Source organism: Phyllostomus discolor, chromosome 3 (assembly GCF_004126475.2).
Source record: "Phyllostomus discolor isolate MPI-MPIP mPhyDis1 chromosome 3, mPhyDis1.pri.v3, whole genome shotgun sequence".
NCBI classification, from domain to species: Eukaryota; Metazoa; Chordata; class Mammalia; order Chiroptera; family Phyllostomidae; genus Phyllostomus; species Phyllostomus discolor.
The window spans coordinates 89,586,338-89,608,260 of record NC_040905.2 but is presented as its reverse complement, the minus strand read 5'-3'; the positions used below and the strand labels follow the sequence as shown (position 1 = coordinate 89,608,260).

Here is a 21,923-nt window from a genome sequence, read left to right as displayed (position 1 = left end):
CAATACATTAAAAAGACCATACACCATGATTAAGTGGGATTCATCCCAGGATGCAAGGATGGCACAATATTCACAAATCAAGAAACATAATGTGGACTTCCAGGCAAGATGGAGGTATAGGCAGATACACTGTGCCTCCTCACACAACCAAAATAAGGACAACAAAAATTTAGAAACAAAAAAACAACCAGTACTGACAGAAAAATTAAACTGTATGGAAATCTGACAACCAAGGAGTTAAAGTAGACATATTCACCCAGAACGGTAGGAGTGGTGGAGTTGGGAGGTCAGGCAGAGATGGGTTGTGGCAAAAAAAGTGGTGGCTGGCAGACCCCAGCACACAGGACAGCAGCAGGAGGACCTAGCAAGGTGGTGGATTGTGGAGGGGCATGGCACGCAAGGCACCTGGCAAAACGGGTAGTCCCACGTTTGTGCACAGATAAACCAGGAAAAACTGGGGAGCGAGACAGACTACGCAACCCAGGGTTTCAGCACTGGGAATTAAAGCCTCAAAACACCAATTGAAAACACCCCCTGCCCCACAGGAGACTGTGTTGGAGACCTACAGGGTCCCAGGATGTACACAAACCTATTCACATAGTAATCAGCACCAGAAGGGCCCAGTTTGCTTGGGGAAAGTGGTGGTCAGGACTCAAATCTGGAACAGAGTGGAGCATGTACCATAGTTCCCTCTAAGACCCTGTCCCCACATACAGTGTCACAACCCAGCAACTGTGTTGCCTCCCGCTAGGTGAACGTCTAAGGCTCCACCACTCAGTACAAAACAGGTGCGTCAAGACAAAAAAAATGGCCCAAATGGAAGAACAGATCAAAGCTCCACAGCAAATACAACTAAGCAACCAACAGATAGCCAACCTATCAGATGCACAGTTCAAAGCACTGGTGATTAGAATGCTCACAGAATTGGTTGAATATGGTTGCAAATTAGATGAAAAAATGAAGGCTACACTAAGTGAAATAAAGGAAAAATGTACAGGGAACCAATAGTGATGGAAAGGAACCTGGGACTTAGATCAGTGGAGTGGACCAGAAGGAAGAAAGAAACAACCAAACAGAAAAGAATAAAGAAACAAGAGTTCAAAAAAAAATGAGGCTTACCAACCTCCAGGACATCTTTAAACGTTCCAACATGCACATCATAGGAGTACCAGAAGGAGAAAAGGAAGAGCAACAAGTAGAAAAGTTATTTGAACAAATAATAAAGGAGAACTTCCCCAATCTGGCAAAGGAATTAGACTTCAAGGAAGTCCAGGAAGCTCAGAGAGTCCCAAAGAAGTTGGACCCAAGGAGGAACACAGCAAGGTACATCACAATTACATTACCCAAGATTAAAGATAAGGAGAGAATCTTAAAAGCAGAAAGAGAAAAGAAGACAGTTACCTACAAAGGAGTGCCCAGAAGTCTGTCAGCTGATTTCTCAAAGGAGACCTTAGAGGCAAGAAGGGGCTGGAAAGAAGTATTCTAACTCATGAAAGGCAAGGACATACACCCAAGATTACTCTATCCAGAAAAGCTTTCATGGAGAATGGAAGGGCAGATAAAATGCTGCTCAGATAAGATTAAGTTAAAGGAGCTCATCATCACCAAGCCCTTATTATATGAAATGTTAAAGGGACTTATTTAAGCAAAAGAAGATAAAAAACATGTACAGTAAAATGACAGCAAACTCACAATTATTAACAACCACACCTAAAACAAAAACAAAAACAAAGCAAACAACTAGAACAGGAACAGAACCACAGAAATGGAGATCACATGGAGGGTTATCAACAGGGAAGTGGGTTGGGGGAAAGGGGGAAAAGGTACAGAGAATAAGTAGCATAGATGGTAGGTAGAAAATAGACAGGAGGAGGGCAAGAATAGTATGGGAAATGTAGAAGCTAAAGAACTTATAAGTATGACACATGGACGTGAACTAAAGGAGGGGAATGTGGGTGGGAGAGGGTGTGCAGGGTGAAGGGGAGTGAAGGGGAGAAATGGGACAACTGTAATAGCATAATCAATAAAATATATTTTAAAAAAGGAAATGTAATACATCACATAAACAAAAGGAAAGACAAAAATTACATGATCATACCAATAGATGAGGACAAACCATTTGATAAGGTATAGCACCCATTTGTGATTAAAAAAAAAATACACTCAGCAAAGTGGGAATAGAGGGAGCATACCTCAATGTAATAAAGGCCATATATGAGGAATCACAGCCAACATCATACTCAACAGGGAAAAACTAGAAGCTTTCCCACTAATATCAGGAACAAGACAAGGATGTCCGCTTTGACCACTTCAGTTTAACATTGTATTGGAAGTCTTAGCCACAGCAATCAGACAAGAAAGAGAAATAAAGGCCATCCAAGTTGGAAAGGAGGAAGTAAAACTGTCACTGCTTGCAGATGATATGATAGCATACATAGAAAACCCTATAGACTCCACCAAAAAAATATTCAACCTAATAAGCAAATTTGGCAGAACAGCAGGGTTCAAAGTCAATATTTAGAAATCAAAGACATTTTTGTATATCAGCAATGAAATATCAGAAATGGAAATCAGGAAAATAATCCCATTTGCTATAGCAACAAGTAAAACAAAGTACTTAGGAATAAAGCTAACAAAGGAGGTAAAAGACCTGTACTCAGAAAACTATGTAACACTGAAGAAATTAAGGAAGACACAAATAAATGGAAGCATATACTGTGTTTACGGATTGGAAGAATCAGCATCATCAAAATGTCCATACTACCCAAAGCAATTTATAGATTCAAGGCAGTCTCTATTAAAATACTAATGACATATTTCACAGATATAGAACAAACATTTCAAAAATTTATATGGAATCATAAACAACTTCAAATAGCCACAGCAACTTTGAGAAAGAAGAACAAAGTAGGAGGGATTACAAACCTAATATCAAACTATATTATAAGGCCACTGTAATCAAAACAGTATGGTACTTGCATACGAATAGAAATGTAGATCAATGGAACCAAATAGAGCCCAGAAATAAGACCTGGGTTTATTTCATAGAGACCCAGGTCTCTATGATCAATTAATATTTGACAAAGGGGAAAGAAGCATAAAATGCTTAAAGAGTAAAAATAGCTTCCTCAAGAAATAGAGTTAGAAAATCTGAACAGCTACATGGGAAAAAAAATGAAATTTGACCACCAACTTCCACCATAAACAAAAATAAACTCAAGATGGATAAAAGACTTAAACATAAGTCACAACACCATAAAAGTCCTAGAGGAGAACATAGGCAGGAAAATGTCAGCTATTCCATGCAGCAGTATTTTCACCTATATGTCCTCTAGTGCAAAGGACATAAAAGAAAGAATAAACAAATGGGACCTCATCAGGATAAAAAGCTTCTGCATGACTAAAGAAAACATCAGCAAAACGAAAAGGAAACCAAGCATATGGGAATATATATATGCTAATGATACCTCTGACAAGAATTTGATCTCCAAAATACATAAGAATTCCACTCCAGGAAGACAAATAACCCAATTTAAAAATGGGCAAAGAATCTGAAAAGACACTTCTCCAATTATGACATACAGAGGGCCCAGAGACATATGAAAGGACTCAGCATCACTAGCTGCTGAGACATGCAAATTAAAATTACAGTGCAACACCACTTCTCACTGGTCAGAATGGCCGTCATAAACAAATAAACAAACAACATGTGTTGGTGAGGTTGTGGAGAAAAGGGAACCCTAGTGCATTGTTGGTGGGAATGCAGAATGGTGCAGCCACTGTGGGAAACAGAATTTCCTTAAAAAAAAAAAACAACAATAAAACAAACCTAAAAATGGAACTGCCTTTTGACTGGGCAATCCCACTGCTGAGATTATACCCTGAGAATCCTGGAACACCAATTAAAAAAACCTGTGCACCCCAAGGTTTATAGCAGCACAATTTACAATAGCCAAGTGCTGGAAGCAACCTAAGTGACCATCAGTGAATGGGTGAACCAAATAACTGTGGTGCATTTACACAATGGAATTCTATGCAGCAGAAAGAAACAAGGAGCTCCTACCCTTTGAAACAGCATGGATGGAATTGGAGAGCATTGTGGTAAGTGAAATAAGCCAGGCAGTAAGAGATAAATACCATATAATCTCACCTATAAATGAAACTTAATTAATAAAACAAACAAGCAAGCAAAATATAATCAGAGATATTGAAATAAAGTACAAACTAACAGCAACCAAAAGGGAGGGTGGTGTGAAATAACGGAGGAAAGTAGGGTAACAGTCATCAAGGAACATGTCTAAAGGAACATGTATCAAGGACATTGTACTTGAACAAAATTTAAAAAAGGCAAAAAAGAAAAGTAAAGTAAAAATGTGTACATATAAATGATTGTATAATCATAAGTTTCTCATCTGTACTAACAGACATCAACATATGTCCCAAGCAGCCTGGATCAGGGAGGGTTCCCTTTCCCAGGGGCCCAGTACCTTTCAGGACGGAACTCCTCAGGCTCTGACCAGTACTCTGGGTCTCGGTGAAGAATAAAGCTTGGCACGATCACCACTGTCCCTTTGGGAATGAACACCCCATTGATTTCCACGTCTTTCTTACACATTCTCTCAAGTCTGCTAAGAACTGGGAATAATCTGAGAGATTCATTCAACACCATGTCAAGATACTCCATCTGGACCAGAGCATCATAAGTGGGAGGTGCCTGGGAAGAAAGAAAGAGGTTTTGATAAATTAAGGTTTGGGATCAACTTTCAACTCAGTCTATGTCATTCTATAGGAATGTTAGGAGCTTCAAAGAATACCTTGTTTTTTGTAAAGGACCTTAGGATTTATAGACATTTTAATATCTATCCTGTCCTTTGACCTGCTTAATGTCCCATTGAGATGTGTGGAGTAGTTATCTCGATGGGAAACTTTGGGACAATACTCTGAACAGGAACTGAAATTCCTCTTACTCTTAACTGAAATATGCCAACGTCACTGTATCCTTTCAAAAGAGAGGTCACACTTCTGTACCAAGGAAAGAGAATGTGTAAAAGAGCAAAATTCCTATCTGACATAAAGTTTTTTAGTTGAAAAATTCTGCTTGCACAGGCACGGACAATGAGGGTGGGAATTGACTGTGAGAGTGGGGGTGGGGAGGGCAGGGGAGAGAAATGGGGAAAAAGGCGAGACAACTATAATAGAACAACAATAAAAAATAAAGAAATAAAATTTAAAAATTCTGCTTGCTAGCTCTTTAGATGATATATATGATGGAACTGGAGAGCATTATGCTAAGTGAAATAAGCCAGGTGGTGAAAAACAAATACCATATGATTTCACCTTTAACTGGAACCTAATGAACAAAACAAAAAAGCAAGAAAAATATAACCAAAGACATTGAAATCAAGTGCAAACTGACAGTAACCAAAAGGGAGAGGGGAGGGGATAATGGGGAAAAAGGGTGAAGGGTTTACAGGAACAACTATAAAGGATACATGGACAAAACCAAGGGGGGTGGAAAGAGGGAAGGGAGGTGGGGAAGCCTGGGATGGTGGGGAGGGGTGCAGTGGAGGGAGGCAGAAAACTGAACTTGAACAACAATAAAAATAAAAAATATTTAATAAAAAAATTTGGAGAGAAACACTATATTATATAGTTATAGAAACTATAAATAATTTGGAGAGAAATGAGTTCCTTTCTAAAGCAAATATGGCAAAAGAAAGGTAGGACTGGATGCTAGCTACCAGAGCACACGGTTCATTCTAGTGCAAGTTATAAACATGCGGAACCCCATTCAGTCCCATGCTGCCTTTCTGGAACAGTCTCCTAGTTGTTGCTTCAGGGGTTGATGGGTAGCTGTAAAGATCTCAAACAAGACTCTCCAGCCCCAGAAGCCAGTCTCTTCCCACCACAAAGAATTCCAGTTTTGTCAGATACCTGAAAACAGTGTGAGCAATATTTGGTATCATTTAGTGTTATATTGAAAGGGCCATATTGTAGAGGATAAAGGTTTGGCTAGTGGCTTCTTCACCACTAACTACATGACTCGTGTATGAGTTATTTCACCTCTTGATAGCTCAGTTTTCTGATATGTTACATGGAGATAATTAGAGTTGACACTTCATAGATTGTGTGGTAGAGATATTCACAGCTCACTCAATACCCATGTAGTCGCCACATCTCTCAGCCCACTTGAAGTTAGGGAAAACCAGCTTTGAGAATGGGCTGTGAGCTCAGGTGACGTATGTCAGTTCAGGATGAAAACATATGAAAACCTACTGAGCAATTACTCCAGTTCTATATTCTTCAAAACAAACAAACAAACAAACAAACAAACAAACCAAACACACAAAGGCCTCATATCCCAGAGAGTGCAGCTACAAGAAAGTGGGGCCTTTTTAGCTTATTTTCCCTAGTAACTTTGTGGAACAGAGACTCCTACTCCCATCCTCCTCTAACAACCCATGTTGGACATATAAATATTAGAAGTTATGTTTTGCTATGTAAAGCCACTGAGATCTGAGGACCAATCTGTTACTGAAACATAACCTAGCCTATCTTGACTAATACAGAATTTTTTAAAGATTAAATTCACTTATTAAAACAAGGCACTTGGAGACATATATATTAAGATGCAAATGCTAGCTATTAGTGCTGTTTTTGTTGTTGTATTACTACTATTTAAAAGCAGAACACAGTGCTTTAGCTAGTCTCTGTCTCTTAGTGACTTCCATGTTATTGCTATCAAAAGAATCCCAATATGGGCTTTCCTAGAGAAGAAAGATACTCTCTAAGTAGGTAGCACCTATAATCTTTACCTTGTAACTGAAAGACCTGTGACTCAGAAAGGTCATGTGACCTGTCCAAAATGCTAGTCTGGACACAAACCCTTGTCTTTTATTTCCTACCCTGCACTTTTTTCAGTATACCAGGCTTCTCCTTGTCTGCAATGTTTACCAAGGGTGGTTATGCCAATTCTCCACCCTTTCCTGTGTCCATGCCCTCAGTCATCTAATTTTGTGGTACCCTCCCACTATAATGCTGGCATTGGCCATGTGGCATGCTTTGAACCAATGGAATGTGGCTAAGTGTGATGCAAGCAGGGTTCTCGAAGGCACCCATATGACTGACTGGGCTTCTTGCTCTTTTCCTTGACCATTACCTGAGAACACACCCAGGTTAGTTATCTGGAGTACGGGAGACATGTGGGGGATGTATAGAGCTGAGTCACCTAGGCAGCTCAACCGAAGGCCAGATCAAAGCAAATCTAATCAATATCAACACAGGTAACTATCCAGACACCTGAGCAATATATGTTTATTGATAATTGCCACTGAGGTTTTTTGATTCTCACTTGACATTTATTGTGGTAACAGATAACTGATATGCCAGGAAAAAACTTTTTTCAAAGATCTTATCATCTGTAAATAGCATACATTACCCATATTTCTTTATTTTTGCTTCTTTACTTCCTTCCTAAATAGCACAGGTAAAAGAATTGATGCTTATGCCCTTTGCAAAAATTTTCCTAGGAAGTGGTGAGGAGGCACTCTTGCTAAGGTTTCACTTTCTCCCTCCCTCTCTAGGTACCACCCACTCACCTTATTGGGAAATGTGGTATCAATCTCCTCCTGCAGTTTCTGCTGCACATCAGGGTGAGTGGCCAATAAATACATAAGGAAGGAGAGAGTAGTGCTAGTGGTCTCATAGCCAGCAAAAATAAAGATTATAGATTGGGCGATGAGCTCCAGATCAGACAGAGCTAAAAGGAGAAGAAAGACATTTTAGGTAAATGTACATTCTCACAATTTAGATGGTGATAAATCCATATGAAATTCAAAATTGCTAGTAGAAAAATATGGATATTAGTTCAGATCAAATTGGGAGGGGTTTACACTGTGATGTTTATTTTATGGATCCAGAAAAAGGAAAAGAAGTCTTAATCCAGTTTTTCCAAATGTCTACATAATTCTTGGCCATCTGTTCTTGGTCATGTCACTCTTGCCACTAATATAGCTGTGTAGTTCCAGAGACAGCATTTTTCTGTAACATATGCATCACATTATTGAAAAATCCTAAAAGTAGCTCAGCTACAAGTAATATAGGGTAGCATTCTCCCCCAGGAAAAAATTTTGAGATGATTTGCAATACTAAGGCTTATGAGGGAAAAAATTAAAGGATCTTTTTTGTTTATTTGTTTCACACAGCTTGATTTTATTTTACTTTAAATATAGTACATTTTAAAAGCTTCAATAAATTCAATTTTTTAAAAAAATCAAAGATACCAACAACTTTCTCATGGTCAAAAATGACTCCACACATTTTCTTTAGAAAGTCATTTGGAATAGATTTCTCATATTTATACTCTTAGGTAACCATTTGTTCTTTCTCTATAAATAGTGTCAATCAATCTGTCTAGTGAATTTGGAGGAGAGAAGGGAAGGTGTACACTAGTGCTAGTTCTGGTTAAAAAAACACTGAGTTTTTGAACTGGGACAGATTTTAATGTCAAAATCCACCCAATTCTTATAGATAAGGAGCAGAGTGGAAGGAAGAGGCTGTAGCTCTCATGTCCCACAGGTGAGGCCAACTGGACCCTGGTACTCCATCCCCATTGCCAACAAGCAAGCTGGGCACCCACACCCCCAGCCTGGTACAAACACATGAAGAGAATGGGAGGAAAATGCCTGTATGATTTCACTCTCCAGTTTTCTTTTCTTAGAAAATGCTGATATAATGCTTAATGTTTCCCACTTAAATGGAAAAGGAAAATTGAATTTTCTTCCCAGTTTTGTATGGAATATTTTGTAGATTAGATTTTACTGTAGCTAAACATCAGCCAACAGGCCTGTTTCCATGGGTCATCAGAAACTTCTCAGGAAGCGAACCAGCACTTCCTCCTGCTTTGGTCTGGTAACTAGTAAGTGCTCACAGGTTTTAACACAAGGGTCTGGCCTTAGAACCCCTAGGACTGCCAGACAAAGAGTCCCACATAGGTAACAGTCACCTGCTACAAGTGTGTGGGATAAATGAGGTGGCTGGTTGTTGTGACATCAGGCAGACAACAGGCGAGTGCACGGATTTGAATATGGCTAGGCTGGAAACGTCTGCTCGACCTACTGATGGAAATGCCTGGACAGCCCTGATTCTGGACTCTTCACGTAGCTTGTGGTTGCCCAGCACAGGAGAGGGGCAGGGACCCACACCACTTTCCAGTGGAAAGTTTAAAAAACATTGCTTTTTTAGCCCTTTAGCAATATTTTTTAAATTGGTGTTAAATGTGAATGGATCCTGTAATGGACTTAGAACAGAAATATATTTAAATGAATAATATTTGAGGAAGAGGCAAGATGGTGGAGAAGTAAATGGAAGCCACACTAATTTCCTCCCCAGACCAATCTGGAATAACAACTAAATAGTGGAGAAATCACCTGAAACAAACAACTGACCAATAGCGAGAGAGCAGCCACGTAACCTTGGACACACAGAAGAATCATCTTCAGCACTCACTGACTGGTAAGGAGTGCAGTGGAGACTAGAGAAGCCTGGTTGGGCACTCACAGTTGGCAGCACCAGATGGATAATTAAGCAACTGGTTGGATCCCCCTGAGAAGTGTGGGATCTAAACCCTAAGCTGGGATCCCCAGCTTAGAGCACCAGAGCCCAAAAAGCACACAGATAACAATTGGTGGCAAAAGGTGACAGGGTTGCTCTCTGCCACAGATGTACAGCTGGAGACACAAAGAGCCATTTAAAGGATCAAAGCACAAATTTTCATTTGTAGCCACTTACCTGGGGCTCCAGCAAAGGCAGGGGCAGAGTGGGCTAGAGATGCCTGACGAGAGAATAGGGATGGAAGCTTTTGAGAGAGAACTGAGAGAGTAGCCAATGGGATCCTGGTGTTGAGTTATCCCCCATAAAGCAGCAGCCATCCTCCTCAGGCAAACCACTCCCCTCCAAGTGGCAGCAGCCTGATGGGAAACAACAACCCTAACCCCAGGAGAGACTCTGCCTTGGTTCTGTGGTGCTTAAGCCTGACTGCTGAGTGCAGACTGACTAGATTAACAACTGAAGGAGACAGCCACAGACAGTAGATCCCTTGGCAGTCTCAGAGCAGGCTGCCTAGGTCAGATGGGGTCAACATCTGACATCACTAGAGGCAGATCCAGAAAGGAAAAACAGTGGTAAATACTAGAGGCTACCAAGATGAAATCCACTGTGGTCTTCCCCATGATTAGTGATCATTTCTTTCCTGCATAGCTTTTTAACATTCATTTCTTATTCATCAAGTTTGTGCATATTAAGTCACTAGATTTTATACTATAGTTTGTTTCTCTTCTTTCTTTAACAGTTTTAATCTCTTTACACCCTTATTAATATGGGCTCATTTGCTGTTGATAATGGGATTGTGGGGCAGGAGGAGATATATTTGGAGATGTGTGTTTCTTCTCTGGGTTTTGTAGTTTTGTTCTGGCAGTATGTGCACAACAGCATATAAGATGTGGTGGGTGGAGTGACCCTCAGTCAACCAGCTGAAGGGAAGGGCCCACCAAAGAAAAATCCAACAATAATAAAAACCCAATTACATCCAGAGAGCCACCATAAATGGCATCCAATGAGCATTAAGTTCAAAAGATCAAGGAGACTGCACCACTGAATCTCACAGGTTTCCTACTATAGAACTTCACACCACAAACTCAGGGACTCAAAATAGATCAATTTAAGAAGCCGAGTCAAACAAGAAGAGTCTCACAATAATGGGAAGACGATGTAAGAACCTCCAAATGAAAAGAAAGGTGGGATCCTCAGAAAGAATGCTAAATGAAATAGAGAAAAGTCAACTATCAGATTTTGAGTAAAAAAAAAATGGTTATAAGGAAGCTCAATGAGCTGAGTGAAAATTACCAAAAGTTACAGGGAAGCTACAAGGAATTTACTATGAATTACACCAGCATGGAAAAGGACATAGAAACTATCAACAAGAGTCAAGAGGAAATGAAGAATATAATTTCTGAATTGAAGAACACACTAGAAGGAATTAAAAGCAGGCTAGATGAAGCAGTGGATCGAATCAGTGAGCTGGAGGACAAGTTAGAAAAAAAAAAACTCCCAGAAAGAGCAAGAAAAGGAAAAAAGCCTCAAAAATAATGAAGAGGGGGTTAAGGGAACTGCAGGACAACACGAAACCTAACAATATCTGTATAATAGGGATACCAGAAGGAGAAGAAAAAGAACAAGGGATATAAAACCTGTTTGAAAAAGCAATGATGAGTCCTGGCTGGTGTAGCTCAGTGGATTGAGTGCAGGCTGTGAACCAAAGTGTCGCAGGTTTGATTCCCAGTCAGGGTACATGCTTGGGTTGCAGTCCATGACCCCCAGCAACCACACATTGATGTTTCTCTCTCGCTCTAGCTCCCTCCCTTCCCTCTCTAAAAATAAATAAATGAAATCTTTTTTTTTAAAGCCCATTCTTTCTGGAAAAAAAAAAAGAAAAAGAAAAAGAAATGATGAAAAACATCCCTAATTTGATGAGAGAAAAAGTCACACAAATCCAGGAAGCAGAGAGGGTCCCAATCAGGAGGAACCCAAAGAGGCCCACTCCAAGACACATCATAATTAAAATGGCATAATTCAAAGAGAAAGGGAGAATCTTAAAGGCAGCAAAGGAGAAACAGGAAGTAACACACAAGGGAGGCCTAATAAGACTAGCAACTGATTTCTCAATGGAAACACTACAAGCTAGAAGGAATTGGCAAGGAATATTCCAGGTAATGAAAACCATTGGGAGTAAAAAGGAGAAAACTGTATTTGAACAATGATTAAAATAAAATTTTAAAAAAAGAAAAAAAAAAGAAGAAAACCAAAGGCCTGCATCCAAGACTACTTTATCCAGAGAAACTCTTGATTAAAATGGAAGGCCAAATAAGGAACTTCCCAGACAAAAGAAGGATGAAAGAATACACCTCCACCAAACCAGCTCTGCAAGATATGCTAGAGGGACTGCTTTAAGAAAAGGAAGAAAAAGTGAGAGAGAGAGGAACACAGGTATAAAGGAAGTAAAATGGGGATGAATAACTACCTAACAATAATAACCTCAAATGTTAATGGATTAAATGCTCCAATCAAAAGACATAGGGTAGCTGAACAGATAAGAAAATATGACCCATACATATGCTGCCTACAGGAGACCCACTTCAGAACAAAAGACCTACACAGTCTGAAAGTGAAGCATTGCAAAAAAAAAAAAAATATTCCATGCAGACAGACAAGGAAAAAAAGCTAGGATAGCAATACTTATATCAGACAAAATAGACTCCAAGACAAAGGCCATAAAAAGAGACACTGAAGGACACTTCATAATACTCAAGGGAAGAATCCATCAGGAAAGCATAAACATATATGCACCCAATATAGGAGCACCCAAATACATTAGGAAAATCTTGGGGAACTTCAAAAAAGATATAGACAGCAATATACTTATAGTAGGGAAATGTAACACACCACTGTCAAAAATGGATAGATCTTCCAAAAAAAAATCAACAAAGATATTGCAGCATTCAACAATGTCCTAGATCAAATGAACTTAACTGGTGTATATAGAACCTTTCATCCCAAAGAAACAAAATATACATTCTTTGCAAATGCACATGAAATATTTTCAAAGACAGGCCACATGATCAGACACAAACCAAGACTCAACAAATTCAGGAAAATTGAAAACATATCAAGCATTTACTAGAACCACAAGGAGCTGAACCTGGGCACCAACCTCAAGGAAAAAGCTCAAAAACACTCAAATTCATGGACAATAAATAGGATGCTATTAAACAATGAATGGGTTAATAATGAGATCAAGGAAGAAATCAAAAAAGTTTCTGGAAACAGTTGAAAATGAACTCACAAAAGTCCAACACTTATGGGACACAGCAAAGGCAGTCCTGAGAGGGAAATTCATAGACATACAGGTCTACCCAAAAAGATAGAAACATTTCAAATAAACAACCTAACCCTACATCTACAAGAATGGAGGAACAACAAACAAAGCCCAGAGTGAGTAGAAGGAAGGAAATAACCTAGATCAAAGCAGAATTGAATGATACAGAGATTAAAGCAATAATACAAAGGATAAATAAATCCAGGAGCTGGTTCTTTGAAAAGACAAACAGCTGGACTTCCAGCAAGATGGAGGAATAGGTGGATGCACCGTATCTCCTCGCACAACCAAGATTAGAAAAACAAACAAACAAACAAACAAACAAACAAAAGAAAAACAATAATTTACACTCAGAATAACACCCAGATCCGGCAGAGGATTTATCTGAATGGAAGTCGGGCAGCCAAGAAGTTGAAGTTGATGCGTTCATCCGGACTGGTAGGAGAAGACGAGCTGGGCGGGTGCGGGGCTGGCTCGGGCACGCGGAGGCCGGGGAAAGTTTGGCGTGAAATCGGCGCAACAGCCATCCAGGGGCACAAGAATGCAGCAGTGATCCCTGAGTACGCAAGCTGCGGATGGCAGACTCAGAGGGGTAGTGATTGTGGACCAGGGCAGAACTCGCAGCCCAGGAGCCCAGAGAAGGTTCTGAGTCCAGGAGAACGGAACTATCGCCATTGTTTTCTCCCGTCCCGCTCCTGCCCCACCCCCACATATAACGTCACAATCTAGTGACTGGGGTGCCCAGCCCTGGTGAACACCTAAGGCTCCACCCCCCACCGTAACAAGAGCAACCAGACCAGAAAAAAAAAAAAGGAGAGATGGGAAAAATATGTTTTCAACAGAGCAGATCAGTCCCCCAGGACTCATCCTTTTGAGCGACCAAGAAATAGCCAATCTATCAGATGCGCAGTTCAAAACACTGGTGATCAGAAAGCTCACGGAACTGGTTGATTTGGGATGCAATTTAGATGAAAGGATGCAGGTTACCATAAAAGAGATGCAGGAAGATACGCTGAGGAGAGCCAATAGTGAAAGGAAGGAATATGAGTCTCAAAACAATACAGTGGACCAGAAGGAAGATAGAATCAACCAAGCAGGAAAGCATGATGAAATAAGAATTCAAAAAATTGAGGAAAAGATTAAGAGCATCCAAGACACCTTTAAATGTTCCAATATCCGAATTATAGGGGTACCAGAATCGGAAGGGGAAAAGCAACAAATTGAGCACGTATTTGAACAAATAATAAAGGAGAACTTCCCCAATCTGGCAAAGGGAACAGTCTTCCAAGAAATCCAACAAGCTCAGAGAGCCCCAAAGAAGTTGGACCCAAAAAGAAACACACCAAGGCACATCATCATTACATTAGCCAAGGTAAAAACGAAGGAGAGAATCCTAGAAGCAGCAAGAGATAAGGGGACAGTCACCTACAAAGGAGTTCCCATCAGACTGTCAGCTGATTTCTCAAAAGAGACCTTACAGGCAAGAAGGGGCTGGAAAGAAATATTCCAAGTCATGAAACACAAGGACCTACATCCCAGATTGCTCTATCCAGCAAAGCTCTCATTTAGAATGGAAGGGCAGATAAAGTGCTTCTCAGATAAGGTCAAGTTAAAGGAGTTCATCATCACCAAGCCCTTATTTTATGAAATGCTAAAGGGACTTATCTAAGAAGAGAAGATAAAGAAAAAAACATTTATAGTAAAAGGACAGCAAACTCACAATTATGAACAACCACACCTAAAGCAAAACCAAAAGAAACTAAGCAAACAACTAGAACAGGAACAGAACCACAGAAATGGTGGGCACATGGAGGGTTAGCGGTGGGGTGGGAGGAGGAGAGAGGGGGAAAAGGTATAGAGAATAAGTAGCCTAGAATGTAGGTGGAAAATAGATAGGGGGAGGGCAAGAATAGTATGGGAAATGTAGAAACTAAAGAACTCATAAGTATGACACATGGACATGAACTAAAGGGGGGAAATGTGGGTGGGAGGGGGGTACAGGGGGGAGTGGAAGGAAGGGGGGAATGGGACAACTGTAATAGCATAATCAATAAAATATATTTTTTTTTAAAAAAAGAAAAGACAAACAAAATCCACAAGCCTATAAGCAGACTCATCAAGAAAAAAAGAGGGAGGACACAAGTAAACAAAACCAGAAATAAAAAAATGAGAGATTACAACTGATAGCACAGAAATACAAAGCATTGTAAAAATTACTCTGAACAACTCTATGCCAAGAAATTTGAAAAGGTGGGTGAAATGGACAAATTTCTAGAAAAATATAATCTTCCAAAACAAATGAAAAGAAAGAGAAAGCCTGACTAAACCAGTAACAGCTTGTAAAATGGACATTGTAATTACAGCACACAAAAGCCCTGGACCAGAAAGTTTCACAGGAGAATTTTACAAAACATTAAAGGAAGAGCTAACCCTTATTCTTCTCAGACTATTCCAAAACATCCAAGAAGAGGGAAGACACCAAAACTCTTTGTATGAGGCCAGCATCATCCTAATCCCCAAACCAGATAAAGACAGAACAAAGAAAGAAAACTACAGACCAATATTGCTGACGAACATAGATGCTAAAATCTTCAACAGAATATTGGCAAACCACAGCCAGCAATACATTGAAAAGATGATACATTATGATCAAGTGGGATTCAACCCAGGGATGCAAGGATAGTACAATATTCACAAATCAAGAAATGTAATACATCACATGAACAAAAGGAAAGACAAAAATCACATGATCATATCAATAGATGAGGACAAACCATTTGATAAGGTATAGCACCCATTTGTGATAAAAAAAAGACTCAGCAAAATGGGAGTAGAGGGAACATACCTCAATGTAATAAAGGCCATATATGAAGAATCACAGCCAACATCATACTCAACAGGGAAAAACTAGAAGCTTTCCCACTAATATCAGGAATAAGACAAGGATGTCCGCTTTCACCACTTCAGTTTAACATAGTATTGGAAGTCTTAGCCACAGCACTCAGACAAGAAACAGAAATAAAGGCCATCCAAATTGGAAAGGAGGAAGTAAAACTGTCACTGCTTGCAGATGATATGATAGCATACATAGAAAACCCTATAGACTCCACCAAAAAAATACTCAACCTAATAAGCAAATTTGGCAAAACAGCAGGGTTCAAAGTCAATATTTAGAAATCAAAGACATTTTTGTATATCAGCAATGAAATATCAGAAACAGAAATCAGGAAAAAAATCCCATTTGCTATAGCAACAAATAAAACAAAGTACTTAGGAATAAAACTAACAAAGGAGGTAAAAGACCTGTACTCAGAAAACTATGTAACACTGAAGAAAAAAATTAAGGAAGACACAAATAAATGGAAGCATATACTGTGTTTACGGATTGGAAGAATCAGCATCATCAAAATGTCCATACTACCCAAAGCAATTTATAGATTCAAGGCAGTCTCTATTAAAATACTAATGACATATTTCACAGATATAGAACAAACATTTCAAAAATTTATATGGAATCATAAACAACTTCAAATAGCCACAGCAACTTTGAGAAAGAAGAACAAAGTAGGAGAGATCACAAACTTAATATCAAACTGTATTATAAGGCCACTGTAATCAAAAGAGTATGGTACTTGCATAAGAACAGAAATGTAGATCAATGGAACCAAATAGAGCCCAGAAATAAACCCAGGTCTCTATGATCAATTAATATTTGATAAAGGTAGCAGCAGCATGAAATGGAGTAAGAATAGCCTGTTCAACAAATGGAAATGACCACTAACATACACCATACACAAAAATAAACTTAATATGGATAAGAGACTTAAATATAAATTGTATTACCATAAAAGTCCTAGGAGAGAACATAGGTAGGAAAATCTCAAATATTTCACGCAGCAATATTTTCACCAATATGTCCCCAGAGCAAGGGACATAAAAGAAAGAATAAACAAATGGGACTTCATCAAAATAAAAAGCTTCTGCACAGTTAAAGAACACATTAGCAAAATGAAAAGGAAACCAACTGTATGGGAAAATATATTTGCCAACGATACCTCAGACAAGGGTTTGATCTCCAAAATATATAAATACCTCACATGACCACTCCAGGAAGAAAAACAAACCAATTTAAAAAATAAGCAAAGGACCTGAACAGACACTTCTCCAAGGAGGACATACAGAGGGCCCAGAGACATATGAAAAGATGCTCAGTATCACTAGCCATCAGCGAGATGCAAATTAAAACCACAGTGAGATACCACTTCACACCAGTCAGAATGGCCATCATATACAAATCTACAAACAACAAGTGCTGGAGAGGTTGTAGAGAAAAGGGAACTATACTGCACTGTTGGTGGGAATGCAGACTGGCGCAGCCATTGTGGAAAACAGCATGGAATTTCCTTAGAAAACTAAAAATGGAACTACCTTCTGACACAGCAATTCCACTGCTGAGATGATGCCCTAAGAATCCTGAAACGCCAGTTCAAAAGAACTTATGTACCCCAATGTTTATAGCAGTACAATTTACAATAACCAAATGTTGGAAGCAACAAGTGCTTATCAGTAAAAGAGTAGATTAAAAAACTATGGTACAAGTCCTTTGCCAATTTTTTAATTGGGTTGCTTGTCTTCTTAGAGTGGAGTAGTGTAAGTTCTTTATTTATTTTGGAGATTAAACCCTTGTCTGAGGTATCATTGGCAAATATGTTTTCCCATACAGTTGGTTCTCTTTTTATTTTAATACTGTTTTCTTTAGCTGTGCAGAAGCTTTTTATTTTAATGAGGTCCCATTTGTTTATTCTTTCCTTTGTGTCCCTTGCTCTTTACATTTATCAGTAAAAATGTTGCTGTTTGAAATATCTGAGATTTTCCTGCCTATGTTTTCCTCTAGGACTTTAATGGTGACATGGTTTATATTTAAGTCTTTTATCCACCTTGAATTTATTTTTGTATAAGGTGTAAGTTGGTGCTCAAGTTTCATTTTTTTTGCATATAGCTATCCAGTTTTCCCAACACCATTTGTTGAAGAGACTGTTTTTACTCCATTTTATGTTGCTGCCCCCTTTGTCAAATATTAATTGACTGTAGAGACTTGGGCTTATTTCTGAGCTCTCTGTTATGTTCCATTGGTCTATGTGCCTGTTTTTATGCCAGTACCAGGCTGTTTTGATTACAGTGGCCTTGTAATTCAGTTTGTTATCAGGTATTGTGATTCCTCCTACTTTGCTTTTCTTTCTCAAAATTGCAGCAGCTATTCGGGGTCATTTATGATTCCATATAAATTTTGAAGTGTTTGTTCTATGTCTGTGAAATATGCCATTGGTACTTTAATAGGTATTGCATTGAATGTATAAATTGCTTTAGGTAGTATGGACATTTTGATGATGTTAATTCTTCCAATCCATGAACTTGGTATATGTTTCCATTCGTTTGTGTCTTCCTTAATTTCTTTCTTCAGTGTTGTGTAGTTTTCTTTATACAAGTCTTTTACTTCCTTGGTTAGATTTATTCCTAGGTATTTTATTTTTCTTTTTGCTATGTCAAATGGGATTTTTTTCCTGATTTCTGTTTCTGCTATTTCATTGTTGATATACAAAAATGGCTTTGATTTCTGGATATTGACTTTGTATCCCACAGTTTTGCCAAATTCGTTTATTAGGTCAAGCAGTTTTTTAGCATAGTCTATAGGATTTTCTATGTACACTATCATGTCATCTTCAAACAGTAACAGGGGGACCCTAGTGCACTGTTGGTGGGACTGCAGACTAGTACAACCACTATGGAAAACAGTATGGAATTTTCTCAGAAAACTAAAAATGGATCTGCCTTTTGACCCAGCAATTCCACTGCTAGGATTATATCCTAAGAACCCTAAAACACCAATCCAAAAGAACCTATACACCCCAATGTTCATAGCAGCACAATTTACAAAAGCCAAGTGTTGGAAGCAACCTAGATGCCCATCAGTAAATGAATGGATCAAAAAACTATGGTACATTTACACAATGGAATTCTATGCAGCAGAAAGAAAGAAGGAGCTCCTACCCTTTGCAACAGCATGGATGCAACTGGAAAGTATTATGCTAAGCAAAATAAATCAGGCAGTCAAAGACAAATACCATATGATCTCACTTTTAACAGGAACCTAAACAACAAAACAAAGAAACAAGCAAAATATAACCAAAGACACTGAAATAAAGAACAGACTGACAGAGTTCAGAGGGGAGAGGAGAGAAAATTTCAGGGGAATTTCAGGGGAATTGGGGAAGAGTTTACAGGAATGAGTATAAGGACACATGGATAAAAACTAGGGGGGGTGGAAATGGGAGGGAGGAGGGGAGGTTTGGGTGGGTGGGTTGGGATGCAAGTAAAAAATAGAAAATTGTACTGCAACAACAATTTAAATATTTTTTTTTAAAAAACTATGGTACATTCACACAATGGAATACTACATAGCAAAAAGATAGAAAGAGCTCCTAGCCTTCAGAACAGCATGGACAGATTTGGAGAGCATTATGCTGTGTGAAATAAGCCAGGTGGTGATAGACGAATACCATATGATCTCACCTACAAGTGGAACCTAATCAACAAAACAAACAAGCAAGCAAAATATAACCAGAGACATTGAGATAAAGAACAAACTGACAGTAACCAGAGGGGAGGTGGGAGATGATCACAGGGGATAAAGGGAGAAAGGTCTTCCAAGAACATGTATCAAGGACACATGGATAAGGCCAGAGTTGGGTAGGATTCAGGGTGTTTAGTGGGGGTGGCTGGGGTGGTGGGAGTGGTGGTGGGAAAATGGAGAGAACTGTACTTGGACAACAATAAAAAGAGAGAGAGAAAGAGTAAGAAACTGGAAATTGCCAATGGAAGATAAACACTTAGGTTGAAAGTCTTTCCATGAAACCTTTAAATAGAAAAACCTAGAAGTTATATGTATGAGGTTAACTTGATGAATGTTCAATAGTATTAAAATCATTATTTTACTTACTGTTAAAAATAGTATTTTAGGGTTTTTTTTTAGCATTTCTGGTTCTTTGATAAATGGTCTAAGCAACCAGAGTTGATGTCACAAAGTACTAAATATCCAGGCTTGTTGAGCCAAAACACCTGTGGTTTTACGTGGGAAATATTTTTGAGAAAGACGTATGTCCCCCTTTCCCTGCATTTTAATTTATATTAAATATTTTAAGTGGTTGTAGAGATCTTTGCTATTTCCTTACCATTAAAAAATCTGAATTTACTGATTAGGTCACTTTCTATCCAGTAATTTGTAGTCTAACAGTGAAATCATCATGTTGAATCCCTCATGCCGAGGACATGGGCTGGAAGGTGCGCTGGGCAGTTAGTTAGTGGTCAGTACCTTGATAAGTCTTTTAACATTACCTGGCACTTTCCAGGTAATAATTGCTGTGGCTTCTAGGTGTTGGTAATTACTAAAGAACAGAAGAAATGGATAATACATGTTGAAATCCAGGAGCAGTTAACTTACTTAAAGTTGTAGGTCTTATCAATTGCTGTGGTGAGATAAAGCTTCTTTGAGAGTTAGGACTAGCTTCCACCCAGAATGGCAGGAGAGGTGCCCCTGAGGTTCATGGTGTCACCTCCCCTTCCACGTCTTTCCTCCACGGCAACCTGTCTGTCAAGCAACTGCAAGAGCCAGTGTTTTCACTGGATGAGGATGACAAGAAGGAAGCTGAGTGCAGTCAGTTTTGGACACTCTGCCAATGGCCCCTAATAGGCATTTTCTATTGTAGCCTCTTCCCTTGAGGAAAAAGTCCAAAATCAGGAAGATGCATTTTTTAAAATTAATTAGTTGTCCTCATCTTTCCACCATTACTCTCCTCCACCCTTTTCTCCCCATCTTCCACATTCAGCCCCTCCCCCATTGTCTTTGTTCATGTGTCCTTTATACCTGTTCCGTGACTCTTCCCCTTTTTTCTCTGACTGTCCCCCTCCCACCTCCCATCTGGTCACTGTCAGTTTGTTCTTTATTTCCATGTCTCTGTTTCTATTTTGTTCTCATGTTTGTTTTATTGCTTAGGTGCATTTTTATTTTAGAAGAAAGTGAAAACTAACAATTTCAAGACTCATCAAGATACCTGGAGATATTGCTTAAATCTGAGCTATCAACTCACATTGACCTTCCTCAGAGAAACAACACAGATAAACACCCACCAGAACTGGCCATAACCTAAAATTCCACAGTTTACATTCAAACAATCAAGGGAGGTGATTCAGAAATGATATTACATTTTGCATTTTATTCAATTCTATGTGACAAAATATGAACCAAGACTAAGACATCCATTTCAGTTAGTTGGTATGTTGAGCCACAAATTTCTTCAAAAAAACATGGATCTAGGCAGCATGGACCTCCCCAGCTGGTTTGGGGAGGCCCTGTCCCCACATGGCATTGCAGTATAAAAACATGTTTTCAGCAACTTAAGAGAACAAGAATGGGCTACAGATAAAGTCTTCTATTCAAGGTATCATCCATGGACCAGCAGCATCAGCAGTATCTGGGAGCTTATTAGAAATGCAGAATTTTGCCCTGGCTGGTGTAGTTCAGTGGATTCAGCACTGGCCTGTGAACCAAAGGGTCACAGGTTCAATTCCCAGTCAGGGCACATGCCTGGGTTGTGGGCCAGGTCCCTGGTAGGGGACATGTGAGAGGCAACCACACATTGATATTTCTCTTCCTCTTTCTCCTTCCCTTCCCCTCTGTCTAAAAATAAATAAATAAAATCTTAAAAAAAAAAGAAATGCAGAATGTCAAACCCCATGCTAGAACTATCGAATCACAGTATGAACTTTCAAGTCACATGGTGATTTGTATGCACAATCCAGCTTAAGAGACATGGATTATACTTTTAAGAGGCATCAGGTAATAGAAGACCTGGGGCACATGTTTTCAAAATCAATGATCTCAGATATATGCATAAACTATGGAGAAAGAAAAAAAATATAGAAGACAAGTGATTGA

The 21,923-nt window shown here is 39.1% G+C and overlaps 1 protein-coding gene and 1 long non-coding RNA gene across 3 annotated transcripts in view; one reads left to right on the top strand and one right to left on the bottom strand.

The window, feature by feature from the left end:
• Positions 1 to 21,923, bottom strand: part of LOC114492349 (cytochrome P450 3A12) — a 192,284-nt gene that overhangs the window by 135,198 nt on the left and 35,163 nt on the right. For both annotated transcript variants that reach the window (XM_036019883.1, XM_028506593.2), the window contains exons 10-11: positions 7,599 to 7,759; positions 4,488 to 4,714 (exon numbers count right to left, since the gene is read on the bottom strand). In XM_036019883.1, coding sequence (XP_035875776.1) covers positions 4,488 to 4,714; positions 7,599 to 7,759 — 388 coding nt within the window. The remainder of the gene's footprint in view (positions 1 to 4,487; positions 4,715 to 7,598; positions 7,760 to 21,923) is intronic.
• On the top strand, positions 1,285 to 21,361 carry LOC118499246. Its single transcript, XR_004901772.1, has 3 exons — positions 1,285 to 1,296; positions 4,242 to 4,246; positions 20,982 to 21,361. It is a non-coding gene; the product is annotated as an uncharacterized LOC118499246 (long non-coding RNA).